Source organism: Indicator indicator, chromosome 7 (genome assembly GCF_027791375.1).
Source record: "Indicator indicator isolate 239-I01 chromosome 7, UM_Iind_1.1, whole genome shotgun sequence".
NCBI lineage: Eukaryota > Metazoa > Chordata > Aves > Piciformes > Indicatoridae > Indicator > Indicator indicator.
Window position 1 is genome coordinate 14,164,693 of NC_072016.1, and position 14,065 is coordinate 14,178,757.

The 14,065-nt window shown below is 38.3% G+C and overlaps 1 protein-coding gene across 4 annotated transcripts in view; it reads right to left on the bottom strand.

Annotated features, from left to right (window-relative positions):
• Positions 1–14,065, bottom strand: part of CPEB3 (cytoplasmic polyadenylation element binding protein 3) — a 79,403-nt gene that overhangs the window by 12,530 nt on the left and 52,808 nt on the right. For 3 of the 4 annotated variants that reach the window (XM_054382174.1, XM_054382177.1, XM_054382176.1), the window contains 2 exons: positions 13,006–13,173; positions 11,053–11,142 (listed from right to left, as the gene is read on the bottom strand). In XM_054382174.1, coding sequence (XP_054238149.1) covers positions 11,053–11,142; positions 13,006–13,173 — 258 coding nt within the window. The remainder of the gene's footprint in view (positions 1–11,052; positions 11,143–13,005; positions 13,174–14,065) is intronic. The other variant, XM_054382175.1, reaches the window with a different exon arrangement.

Below are 14,065 nucleotides of genomic sequence, written 5' to 3' on the forward strand. Positions count from 1 at the left end.
TCATGTGAATTAATCATATGACAAAGACTATCTCCTGATGAGGCAAGAGATTTCTTTGTGCAGTTGTCATGCTGCTGACCCAGTAAAAACGTGCATTTACATTCATAAATATAAGGAGAAAAAAAAAAACAAATAAACAAATAACCCAACAGCAAACTAAACGCAAAATTGTATTTTTCAATTTTGGTTTTCAAGGGCATTATGAAATGGTGACCTCTTGGGGCAGAGCAGCTCATTGTCATCATCTGGAGAGGGTTAGATCTGCTGCTGCTGCTTTTACTCCAAACACATAGTTGAAGAGAGATCAGTTTCCAAGTCTGAACAAAGCCTGTTACTTTACTGTGCAAATAAGATATCTTCCAACCCTACTCATTAACAATCCTACTACATTTCCATTCTACGACATCAATATAAAAAAAATTCTAGATAAATATAAATAATCTGCTTGATTTCAGTTTCTGCTTCATGCATAACGTCAGCATGAAATAAAAGAAATATAAGGAAGGAAAGTTCCAAAAATCCAGGCCACTTTTCAGCTGAAGTCAGTTATTTCTAACTAATAAAATTTGATATTGGGGTTTACCATATACATGCTTTTCATTTAAAATTATGTTGTTTTTTTTAAATTTATTTTTTAGAATAAAAAGGAAACAGCATTTACTAGAGCTGTGATAGACAGAACACCTGCAGCTGTGGCCAGCAGCTTTACTCAAAGTAATGTCCCAAAGCCATTTACACAGACCTAGCCAGCAACATATTTCCTGATTTTCATTGATTCTAACTCTCCTGAGCAGGCAGACAGACCATCTGCACTTTGCATTGAGTGAATTGTGCCTGGAGAGGAACTGAAGTTGTCAGACATTTCTAGCTTCAGTAATAGGCTTTGACTTTTCTTCTTTTAATCAAATAGTCAGTTTGTCAGTTGCTGCTGTGGCATGTTGCTGGTTAATAACTGATTTAAATGTTCACTCACATGGATTGTATTCAGGTTATAGTTGCTCACGTTTCTTGTCTTTTTTGCCTATTTCAAAAAGATGCAGCATCAAAATACCTTAATAACAGAAGGTTTCCCCAAACCTTGATTACTCATAGTTGCAGAATGAATTTATTTCTCCCAGAAACAAAATTTTAAAATTTGTGGCTAGTGGAGAGTATGCATTTGCCTGAGAGCCCAGAACAATGCATTTTACCAGGAAAAAAAAAAGAAATGCTGGGCTTATCAAAACCTCTAAAATGTTGTTTTTACTTTGTTAAATGAAATCTGCACAGCGTCCACTGAAATACAACAGACCTCCGACTATCCTGAGATACTATTTCAATATAATCAGTAGTCACACACATCACCAGTCTCAAAACTAGGGAGAACTTGCATGATATAAAGTAGATTAAAAGTGCCAACCACAGCACTGACATATCTGAGACACATACCAGTTCTCAGATGCTCCTAAACTTTTGAAATTAGAGAGAGGCATATAGGCAGAGGCATCCACATTTTCCATTCCAGCACCTGCTGTGTTTCCACTGCCAGCCCTAACCTCTGAGAGAGCAGAAGTGTAATGTGGGATATTACCTTTAATGAATTGCTGATTTATATATTCTGATTATATTGCACTAATTTTATGTTACTTGAATCATTATCTTAGGGCTATGATTCTGTGCATCAGTGCAGTGATTTTGGGAACAGAAAATAGAATATTATAAATTTAATGCCTACAGGGATTTATAAAGAAAGCATGAAATGATTACAACTGATCAGTAGGGAACAAACTACTTTTCAGATGACCCTCAAGAACAGTTGATACACTGCAGTGCCAGTATAGAATCTCTGTCTTCACCACTACACCAAATTACCCTCTTGAACTTATTTCAGTTATTTGAAAGAAGAATTTCGTGCTTCATAAATTATTAATAAAACAAGACACAGCACAAGCTATTAGCAAAGCACAAAATATTATCAGACCCTCAATATCACTATTCAAAAGGACTGCTTTTATCCTGGAGCTCAAAACACATACAGATCAATTCACATATTTTCATTTACAAAACAGAAGAAAAGGCAACACTTAATGACAGCAGTATTTAGATAGGGCTGGCAAGGGCCACAAAGCACAGTAAAACCTACTTGGCATTAGAAGTGGTTCATCAGATAAACACTGAACTGCTTCTATGTGACAACGGTGGTCTGGTTACCTCCTACAGATAAGTGATGGAAAGCTTTTTCTGTACTCCAGGTAGGGCTTTCACCAGCCCACTCTATTTCTGCTGTCTTAAATCTGTCTTTAGGGTCTTGGGCATTAGTGAGTTTTGAAAGAAAATTTAGCTACATATTGTAAAGTAATTAAAATCAGAATTAGCAAATTTTCTTTCATGTGTCCTGTGAAGTGACAACAGTGAGGAAAGAACATATTTTCAGTCTGCTTAGGAGTCTTTTAACCATTATCCCATGCAAAACTCCAGTGTAAACAGTAGCTACATAGAACTATTGAATAATTCTTATATTTAACATACTTCATTTTAGCTTAAATATCCATTTGCTACTTAAATATATCATCAATAGGGACCTTCTCAATCAGCATTCATATTTTCTTCCCCATACAACCATTTTATAGTACCTATGGATCCAGTGGGAACCTATGCCAGATGTATTTTGTGATGTGCAAGCTATTCAGTTCTATACAAGCAGTATCCTATACATACCATCTATCACAGTTTAATGTATTTATCATCCACAGAAATGGACAGAGATGCATGATTCAGATCTCTTATTTAGGAACTGTCATCAAGATCTATGTGCTTCTGTTTCACTAACTACAAAGCTTTCTTTAAAAAGAATCTGCATCTGCTCAAGTAAGAGCTAAAACAGTTAAAATATTGAAGTTAACCCTGATCCTGGTTTGGATAGCTGATGCTCTTTAATCATTAGAAGGTAAGTTCATAGGGCTCCCCTTTTCTCTTTGAGATTACCGTTATGAACATTATGAATTAAAACCTGTGATCACAACCAAGTCTAGCTTTACTAAAACTAACCGCCCAATAAAACAAACAAAGCACACTAAAACCAACAACAAAACATATAAGCAAAACCACCACCACCAAACCCTCCAAACTCAATTTCCATGTAAGTTGGTGTCATTACCCATATGCTACAGAACACTCAATTCCCAAGACATTACTCCTGAAAAATCTGAGAGTACATATAATACTCAGAAAACTCATAGAAGAAGGCATTCTTAATAAGAACTATCTGTAAGATTTCCTGTTTCTGAACAAAGAGATATCAATAAACTTGTCTGGAATTTGATTTTTATTCTGGCCACCATCAATTGTTCAGTTACTCTATCATTTAACCATGCACTTGTCTATTTTCTATTTAACTCAGAGATGTATTTAGTCTAAACAAGTCCAAACTTCAAGAAATTTCATGACAGGTAACAGCTGTACAACAATGAAGAACAAAAATATGGACACTAGACACTAGGTCTCATTGAAAAACATCCTAGCCCAAACAAATTTACTGCAACAGTTACTCAGAAAGTAGATGCCTGAAATTGCTATTTAAACAAAACCCACCGAATAGAGCATTTGATTGAAAACTTGTGATGACAAGTGGTGATTAGTCAGTGCATGAAACAGACTTCAATCAGCTGCTCTTTAGATTTTGGAAGCAGCAATCCCCTTGAGACAAGCCTTAAATAACAACTTTGATTTTAGTCAATGTACTCTAACAAAATAGATAGTTGGTGTAAAGTATAAGAAATGCCATTGCAATCTTAATCCTTCCCAGCCATGAGCAAGAGAAAACAGCCTGAATCTTTGGTATATGACCAAGAGAAAAGCATATAGATGATTTATGGAAAGACTCTTCTGGAAAGAGAATATTATGCAACTGCAGCACATGACCTTTAATTTTCCCTAAAAAGTCAGAAGACTTATGAAAAAACTCTATCAGGAGGTGCAGGTGTGATGTGTATGAACTTCAAAACTGGCTTTGCTGGAAGCAATGGATGTGGCCTGAGTTTCTCTCCTCATGTAACCTAGCTCATCAGGGAAAACAAAACTGAACACCATTGGATACAATACAAAAGTGATATCTAAACTGCAGACCATGATGTGGTGCCCCAATTAGGCCTCCTTTAACTGCTACCAACAAATCTCTTAGGTCTTTTAGAAGCCTGATTATTTTGTTTCTGTGGGAAATTCAAAGCCTTTGGATGAGACAACCCATCTTCTTCCAATAATCACATAGTCCAACAGGAGAAGTCTAGAATTTAATACAGTTTTGAATATAGCAAAATGATCTCTCATATTGACTTGTGTAGCAAAAAAAAAAAAAAAAAAAAAAAAAAAAAAAAAAAAGGTATTTCGCCTCTCTCAAAACCTCCTGAAGAGCCTCTGAACAGTCATGATTACAAAACTCTTCTAGAAAAATTTATTATTCACATGGTAAATTTAAGTTACATGGTTAATTGTATTTAACCCCCTGATTATATAAAACACTTTCCAATAGGTTCAGATATGAAAGAGGCTGGTGGACAGATGCACAGCGAGCCTGAAATTGTAATGATGGACTGCGTGTCCATCTGGAAGCTCGGAGAACTAGTACATTAGTGAAGAAGACTATAAAAAAAAAGTTGTTTCTCTAGAAAATCAGAAGTGCAGTCATGAGAAAGTGGAGACTTGTATTCATTTTCAGATACCAAAGTTCTTGGAGGAAAAAAGGAGAGGGGGAAGGAGAGGGGGAAGGAGAGGGGGAAGGAGAGGGGGAAGGAGAGGGGGAAGGAGAGGGGGAAGGAGAGGGGGAAGGAGAGGGGGAAGGAGAGGGGGAAGGAGAGGGGGAAGGAGAGGGGGAAGGAGAGGGGGAAGGAGAGGGGGAAGGAGAGGGGGAAGGAGAGGGGGAAGGAGAGGGGGAAGGAGAGGGGGAAGGAGAGGGGGAAGGAGAGGGGGAAGGAGAGGGGGAAGGAGAGGGGGAAGGAGAGGGGGAAGGAGAGGGGGAAGGAGAGGGGGAAGGAGAGGGGGAAGGAGAGGGGGAAGGAGAGGGGGAAGGAGAGGGGAAGGAGAGGGGGAAGGAGAGGGGGAAGGAGAGGGGGAAGGAGAGGGGGAAGGAGAGGGGGAAGGAGAGGGGGAAGGAGAGGGGGAAGGAGAGGGGGAAGGAGAGGGGGAAGGAGAGGGGGAAGGAGAGGGGGAAGGAGAGGGGGAAGGAGAGGGGGAAGGAGAGGGGGAAGGAGAGGGGGAAGGAGAGGGGGAAGGAGAGGGGGAAGGAGAGGGGGAAGGAGAGGGGGAAGGAGAGGGGGAAGGAGAGGGGGAAGGAGAGGGGGAAGGAGAGGGGGAAGGAACTGATCCAGTAGTTGTGGGCTTGATTGTAAGAAGCTTTCAGTGTAAGAACAAAGATAGGAGTAGGCAGAAAGGGAGAAATCAGGGAACAAGTGGTTCACAGTAGCAAGGAAGATAGAAGATTCTCATTTACTGCTAGAAAAAGAGTTTAAAAATGGCATAGTTTTAGGGACAGAGATTCTCTTATATGAAGCAAACTCCTTGGATGCTCTTTGAGTCTGCCGTGCCAGTTATCAAAGAGATTTTGAAATCAATCATCACTATCAATAATATATACATAATACCAACCATCACAATCAATACTACTACCAAGAATACTGAAACACTGAGGAGAAGACAGGAAACAGTTTGAAGAGCTTTACAAAGGGAGGCTTAAACAAAAAAAAAAAAAAAGTCATCGAAATCCTAAAAAGAAAATTCTACACAAAAAGAACCTTGAGTTACACAGCTACAGAAAAGCAGATTCATACACATTGCATTTTGCTGCCACACATTTTGAGAATTGCATTGATACAGGATTATGCTGTCTGCTGTGGGAAGACACAGGGACTACAAATTTATATGTATATATAAATGTAAATATAAAATATGGCCTGAGATGTCAATGGGTAAAAGACTGATATTGTGCACCTGTGTGTCAGAACATACGTCAATAAAGCTTTAAAAAGATCTTTAATCACCATTTGCCATATGATGTATTTCTGGATAATGAACCTCAGTTTCCATTCTAGCAAAAATAATGATAGCTGATTTCAGCTTTTAAAATACAAAAACTTACTAGACATTTTATGCAGGACATTGGTACTATGGTATTAGAGCAGTAAGCCAATGCAATCGGTTTTGGTACAATCGATGATTGCAATATTCAGACAAACCAGACACCTTCTGGTGAATATGGCTGAGCAAATCAGCATTATGATGCCATACTTCTTCCTTGCAACCGTTCATTTTTGCTCCTCGGGCCGAAGCTACTAATGCCACTGCAGTGGCAATGGCATTAACCTTGCAAATGGTCCTCCTCCATGAAATCAAGATGAGCCAGCAGCCTCACAACAACAGTGCTCCCATCTAACATCACCTTAGAGATCATCAAGAAGGCTCATACAGTCTCACCAGCTATTTTAAATTAAAGCATGAGAATCACTTCACAATGCTACTGTGTGCAACTTTGCATACACTTTTTTCTTCATGAGATCTTGTTCAGCTTTAGTGTCCTTTGTGGAGCAACAGAGACAAGTGTGTTTATTTTTATAAAACAACAGAATAACTATTGAAGAACAGGGAAAACGTAAGAGAATCGGATTGCTGCACCACAGATCTCACTCTGTAAACCCAAAGCTTTTCTCCTGTTTCAAACTTGTCCTATCTCCATGTTTCATTTCCTAACTCAATCTCATCTTTATTTTTTTTTCTTTGTGATTTTTGGGTAATCTGTAAAGACTTTTTTAAAAGTTGGTTTAAATCTAGCAATCAAGGGAAAGGAAAAAAAGGTTTTGGAACAGCACCATCTGTTTAATAAATAAAAAAATGTAGCTAACATAAGCATTGCTTAACTCAGCAGGGCAGCAAATAAGCAAAAAAAAAAAAAAAAAGAGTTCTATTTCAATAAAATATGAATTACCTGGATTTTGCAATACAGAAATAGACTGTATCATAGGAATGTGTAACTACATTTGATAATATTCTTCAGTGAATATTTCGTTATTTCTCAGCATCTCATTAGTACTCCAAAAATAGTTTACCACAAACCACATTTACTTCCCAAAACTCTCTGCTGAAAGTCAAATAAACACATTACGACCTGGGCATCTGCTTACCCAAGACTAACACATGGCATTTATAGCTTTGCCAGTTTCACTACTAACATATTCAAAGGCATGTCAAAGGAAGTAATCCAAAGAATTTTCAGGCAACAGGAATGAATTGGCCTTATTCAGAGGCAAAGCATTAAAATCACCTCCTGGATGACACTAACATAAAAACGTGGTGCTAAGCTTTACAATGAATAGGAGTGGTAAAGAGAAATGGTAAGACAGAGATGCTCAGAATGCAAAATAGGAACCTCTTATACACGTCGTGTTAGCTGCTTCCAGCTTCTCTTGCCCAAGTGCAATATATACTCTTCCAGTGAAAAACAGCTGGGTACCACTGGTCCTGATCTCAGCAACCTAAATATGGAACTCACTGGCAACCATTGCATCCTGTAAGGACTGTTTGATCTGTCAGATGATTTTGGTTATTACAATAACCAAAACTCAACCACTGACCAAGCCAGATGGCTTTCTAAAATACATTTGTTACATGGTAACAAAACCCTAGAAAACAAGGGAAAACAGGAAACCCTACATAATACAGGTAGTACAGAGGCGCTTGAAGAATATGGTGCAAACATATCTGTGTTGATCTGTGATTCTCTGAGTTCCAAAATAATAATGTTGCTCCTGCTCTGAGACAAGCCTTGTGTAACTTAACTATGCTGGTGACTGCAGTCCAGTATATTTCACACACCATCATTTATGTCCATCAGGTCTGGCACTAAATCTGAGGTAATGTGTCTGAGCGGGACCTGTGATGACACCACCCTGCTCAGGATGCCTAACTCAGGAAAACCATCTCTGTTTAACCCATAATTCCAGGAATGTTTCTGGCATCCTGCTAGTCCTGAAAAGAGCTTATACACCACTTCACCTAAGGTAATCAACCATACCAACCAACAAATAAGCTAATAAGGCTTGCTAGAACTGACTACACATCTATGGCCTGAATTGCTCACTAAACTAAGCAGATAAATCCCTCAAAGGGTGGCAGTGGTGGAGGAGGTCTCTAGATGGTAAGCAATGTTTTATTTTAATCCTTCAGACTAGAGGGAATTCATATATTGCACCAACACAGCAGAGAGTCCACAAATTCAATATGTTATATCAATAAGTAGTTACTGGATATCTGTATTAATACACTCAGGACACCGTGACACAACTATGAAGAGAGAAAACTGTGATGTAAAACATCTCCAGTGTAAAACTTATGCTGACCATTGGCATTGACTCCTGATGCTGACTACTCCAAACCTCAAACTAAATAGTTATCAAAGCAAACAAACAAACAAATACTGAGCTTTGTTGGAAGTCCAGACACTGCCCACTGGTCTGACTCTGCAGACATGAAAGAATAATGAAAAAGGCTATTCCATCAAAAGTCTGTCTGGAGGTAGTGGCATATTTTCAGAAAGAGCAGGGTTCCATTTCACTGCTAATGGGGTGCATGCAAGTAGGTAGGAGAAGCCTTCAAGGTCAGTCTTTATAAACATGTGAACAAAGATTAGCCTACACATGATCCCCACCGCATTCCAGCAATCCCTTTTTTCTTGTTTTCCTTTGAGTTTGCTAGCATAACCTCCCCAATTCATTCTTTAGCAAATATGTTAAAAAACCACCCCAAAACTATCTGAAAGACTCATATTCATAATCAGAGAATTTACAGACTATCAATGCACCATGGAAGAAAAGATAGCTAGAAAAATGAAGGGAGAACACATTTGAAATTATGAGTATTTGACAGATGAATAAGTCACATCACTGAATTTTGCATTAAGCATAATTTCAAATATCTCTTTTCATTTAATTGTATTCTTTAAAGAAAAGCCTGATAATGCATAAAAACAGCTTCAAATAAGAAAATGAGGTTTTTTAAAAAAGAAGATAATTTTAGTTCCAAAGGAACTTCTAGTGAAAAACAGCAGTGGAATACATTTTATTGTGGTACTTCTGTCAATGGCTCCATAATAACTTTGGAAAAGAAGTATTCTTTAGGAATAGACTAAAAAGCTGTTCAAAAAAATTATAATGCAGAGTCAAACTTTACACTCTGACTCCTAGCAGTAACATTCTGTCTTCCATGCAGATGCTGCCTACATGGGATCATGGTGGATCATACACATTTGACCTACCAAGCTGACCACGACTGTAAGCGAATCTCAAAGACAGCAATGCAAGACACACAGTGCTGCAGCCCTGATTGACAACTAAGCAGTCAGTTATAAATACATGCGGAACAGTTGGGATTGACTCTTGTGTAGCACTTTCAGACAGACGTTCAGGGCAACTGGCAGGGGCTTTGAAAGCTGTTTCCTGTATTAGAACCATGACAAAAATAGAAGTGAGGCTGCATTCCCTTGTCTTCTGCTAAAATAGATCTTACTCAAAAACATTTTTACAAGTTTGGTGATGCATAACTAGTCCACTGTCAGATACAGAACGAAACGATAACTGGAAGTCCCATGCTGATTTACTAGGAATAGTTACTTAGTGAATTAATAAGAAAGAAAAGAAAATAATCCTAAAAGTAAGTGGAGAGCATTAGGACGTACTAGGAACACGGAGGAGCTGGTTTTACTACTTTTGGGGTATTTTTAAATGTAAATGAAGGTACAAATCAGAATTCACTAGCTAGATGGACCCTAAAGACCTTTAAAAACATAATTAAAAAAGGGAAATCATATATTTTGCCATCTGTCCTTTGGAATATATGGGGGTTTCTTGAGGTTTGAAGTGTTTTGTTGCCGGTTTGGGGGCTTTGGTTTGGTTTTATATCCCAGAACAGATGCTGCGTAATAACTATTGACAGCAAGGCTGAGTTGTGAGAATGGAACAGGAAAGAAGGAGCATGCAGAGGGCTTTTGTTCTGTTTTTAAGTGCCCCAAATACTTTTTTAGAGGGCAAGCATTTGTCACAGAGTTATCCTGCCTCCAGCATGTAAGCTTCCTGATAAATGAGGTTGGCTTTTATTTGTGGTGTTTTTTTACAGTCCAGATATGTCTATCAAAATAGCATAGGATTAGGTAGTTCACTGACTGAACGGTCCATTGTTCTGCCAAAATAATCAGTGGCCTTAATGAGCAATTAAAAGCTTTCAGGGGCAGTGAGAACAGAAAATCTTAACAGATAGATCAGAAATTCTATATAATTTCATGCTACTGTTTCAGTTCTGAACTACATGCAAGAGGCACATATGACTAAGAATAGAATGCATATAGTATAAAACAAAAACCACAGGAGGGACTAAGATACAATAAAAGCATCTTGATTTAGCCAAGCAGCTCTCCCAAACAGATTTCCCATAAACTGTTCTTTATCAACCAAAACAGGTCAGCATAACATTTTGTTGACAGATATGCAACTGCCCCACTTGCAAGCACTCTAAATCACCCTGAAACAAACGAGCTCCAGCCTAGAAACTCTGTGAGTGTTCTGCCTGATGCCAGTCAGCCCTCTCTGCAATTCAGTACCTGACACAGACCTTGTGGTTCTGAGCTGTGGTTCACAGCTTCTTGGGTCAGAAGACACATAAAGCTGACTCATGCTTCTCTACAAATACTGTGTACACCAGTGACTTCCAGCTCCTACTCCTACAGTTTCTACAATATGCAAAGTGAAACAGAATTGGCAGTAGGAAATTTCTTCAACTTGCATTCTGAAGTAAGTTTGGTATAAACTAGCACGTGAATCAAGGACTCCAGGCTTGCTGAAGAAGTGCACACACAGGACCATATTTCAGTTACTGATTCCTGGGGTTTTTTTGCATCACAACTGATGACAATATGCTTGTTGAAAGACAAAACCTGTCATAAAGAGTCCAATCTTTTCTTTGTAATGGATTGCCACACTGCGGATGTAGTTTCCTTTTACCAGAACAGGCTGTATAAATGTATTTTAAACTAATTACCTTTAGGTGGAAAATATGACTTGCTTTCAGCTTTGTGAGGCCAGTCCACCACAAGAGGTCCAAACCTACGAAAGCTGGCAGTGATCTCATCTACAAAAAAAAAAAAAAAAAAAAAAGAGGCACCTTAGAGAGAATCTGAAGACTGACAGTGGCAAGGTAAGAATTCTTACTTTAAAAACCCAAACCCAACTATTTTCTGTGTCTATTAAAAATAGTGAAAACTGCAATAATGCACATAGAGAATGCCTCAATATTCTTTCACCTCTATGCTATACACGGTTGCTTAAAAAAAAAAAGTAATTTTACATTCCACTAATGCAAATTTGCAGCAGGACTAAACATGATCTATCAGAAGTGAATACGCTTCAGCTGCAGTCTAGTTCTAATTATAGCCACAAAGCAGGGTCAGATGCAGCCACATGGGACTGACGGAGGAGCTACATGTCAGCATAGCCACTCCTTGTAGCATGCCCTAAAAAGCAGGCTGCATCGGGTCATGCGACTGTGGGGGTTTCACCTTCCTGAGTCCTCTCTGGAAATCTGCCTTGAATTACCAAGTTATTTCTTCACTTTTTAAGCATCCATTTCAAAACTCTGTGGAACACACATCTCAAACTATTTTCTAGGACAGTTTCGGTTTACATGCAAATGCTTCAGAAAAATGTCTTTCAAGTTGTTCTTTAACATTTTTTCCCCCAATGCATTTATTTATGTACTTTAAAGAAATAATTAGTTTAAAATTGTGTCTAATATGGTGCTAGATAGATCAGACCAACAATCCATCAGGAGAAAAGTGTGAAGATAAAGGCAGTGGGTTTCCCATTTTTTTTATTGTTGTTTGAGACATGCTCAGTTTATCTGACCCCATGAGCTGCACATCAGATATTTCAGGCCACTAGAACCACAAAACACATACTGAATAACTCAGGAGCTAAAAGAAGAAAGTGTTAAAGGAGCAGACCTCTCATGGTATCAGCTCCCAAGTGACCATGTTACTCCCTTACAGGATAGGCTAGGCATACATTTTGATTCTGAAGGACCAGCAGTGTTCACTGTTTTGTACCTGTTGCCTTGCTGCTTCTTACAACTGGGGATTCAGATTACCCAACAGTTCCTGTATCAACAGTCCTGCAGCTCATCATGTGACATGGAAACTTCATTTGAGCTGTCTGTAAACCATACATTGGGAACTCATACTATTCCCTTTTGTAGGCTTCACACAGTGTAGACTTCAACTTAATAGCTCAGATTCAGAGACCTCTCTCTTCTCATGATGAAGTATTCTCAAATTCCTTATGTATGCCAGTTGAAGCTAGATAGTGCTGGATTCCAGATATAATATGAAAAATACATCAAAACTGCCACAATTTTTTTGGGGGCATCAGATTGTGTTGGGAGCACAAACAAGATCAGATATTGATGAAGACTGAGAAAAAAAAAAACATGATTTTCCCTACTAACTTGGTTACTATTTTGTAACCATATCAATTTCCCTAAATTTGTCAACTCAACGATGCATATATGTTGGATATAAGAGCTGATTAATTAAAGTCTGGTTTATTTGGGCAAGGACTATGTTAACATAGCCCTTAAAGTCAACCCCATCTTTTAAAAAGAACAAAGGAAAACTACAGTGGAGTGACAGTACCCAGTAAGTTCCCTTTTTCAGTTTTCCCACTTTACATATGTGGGAACACATGCTGCTATTGCAGATTAGAATACCTGCTATGCAGGCATTTCTGTCTCTATTTCTTCTATCTACAGTACAAAAGATTGTCAAGTAAATTCTCAGGTGCTGCAAGGGGTGGTGGTGTTTGTTTTAAATAACGCCACAAGCACTACAAGTGACATATCTGGGAAAACACATTTGTTTTTATCAAAATCTGACCTTTTAAAAGTAATTCTATGAAAGCCAGTTACCCACATCTCACCAATGTAGCTTATTCACAGTACCTTCATCAATGTCTGGAGGAAGACCTCCAACAAACACCTTTCTAGAATAGCGTTCCACTCTTTCACCGTTCTGACAGCGTGTCGGAGAGCTGAGCCCCGATGATAAAGACTGATCACCATGACTGTCGTCTAGGAAGCCATCTTCAAAAGGAAAGAGTGAAGACCGACCTGTAAAAGATTTTGCAGTATCTATAGTTAACACTATTTCCTGGAGAACTATGTATTTCAGTAAAGAACCCACTATATTTTCTTTTTTACTGTTTTACTTTGTCAGAATTTACATTAAAGGGCCTAGCTAAGTGATCCAGTTACCCAAATTATGTTCATTACTATTGTTTCTATTTTTCCAAGATTATATTATTCTTACAAGACAATAAACTTAACTTAGCCTTAAAACAAACCCTTGTAAATGGCTAGCAATGACAAACAAATTATATGACGAAATTGTGGCATAGCTATAGAAAGAACTTTTATAAGATTTGCATTTCAGATAGATTCTTAGAGAGTTAAATCTTCCATAACAGGTCTTGAAGGAATGACCTTAAAGAGCAGATCACTCAAGTCACTGCACTGCAGAGCAAGACAGCCACTTTCAGAGTGCTTTACAGGATCTTAACCGCAAGGACTCCATGACTTCCTCCTGGAGTCAATTGAGGGTCAACCCAAGGAGGAGGGCAAATAGCAAAACAGACACAGGAAAGTTTTTTATCGTGGCTATTAAGCATGTAGGTGAAAAAAGAAACTTAGCTAACAAGGAAAAAAAAAAATCTTTAAAATCCTATTAAGTAAATAACAAAAAAGTTGTTAGCTAGACAGCCTTTCAAGCTGTTATGCAGTGTTAAAACACCCTTTCAGTAATGAATCAGCAAAACCCAACATAAATGGCTGCTGCTTGGTCTAATAAAGGTAAAGAATGTATTTGTCATCATCCGATCCAATCAACTTGTTGCTACTGATACCCAATTATACATACATTATCTTTAAAACAGATTTCTTATCCCAGAAGATAAAAACATCTTCAAACTCTGCATGTAAGCAACACTAGAAAACATACCAACTT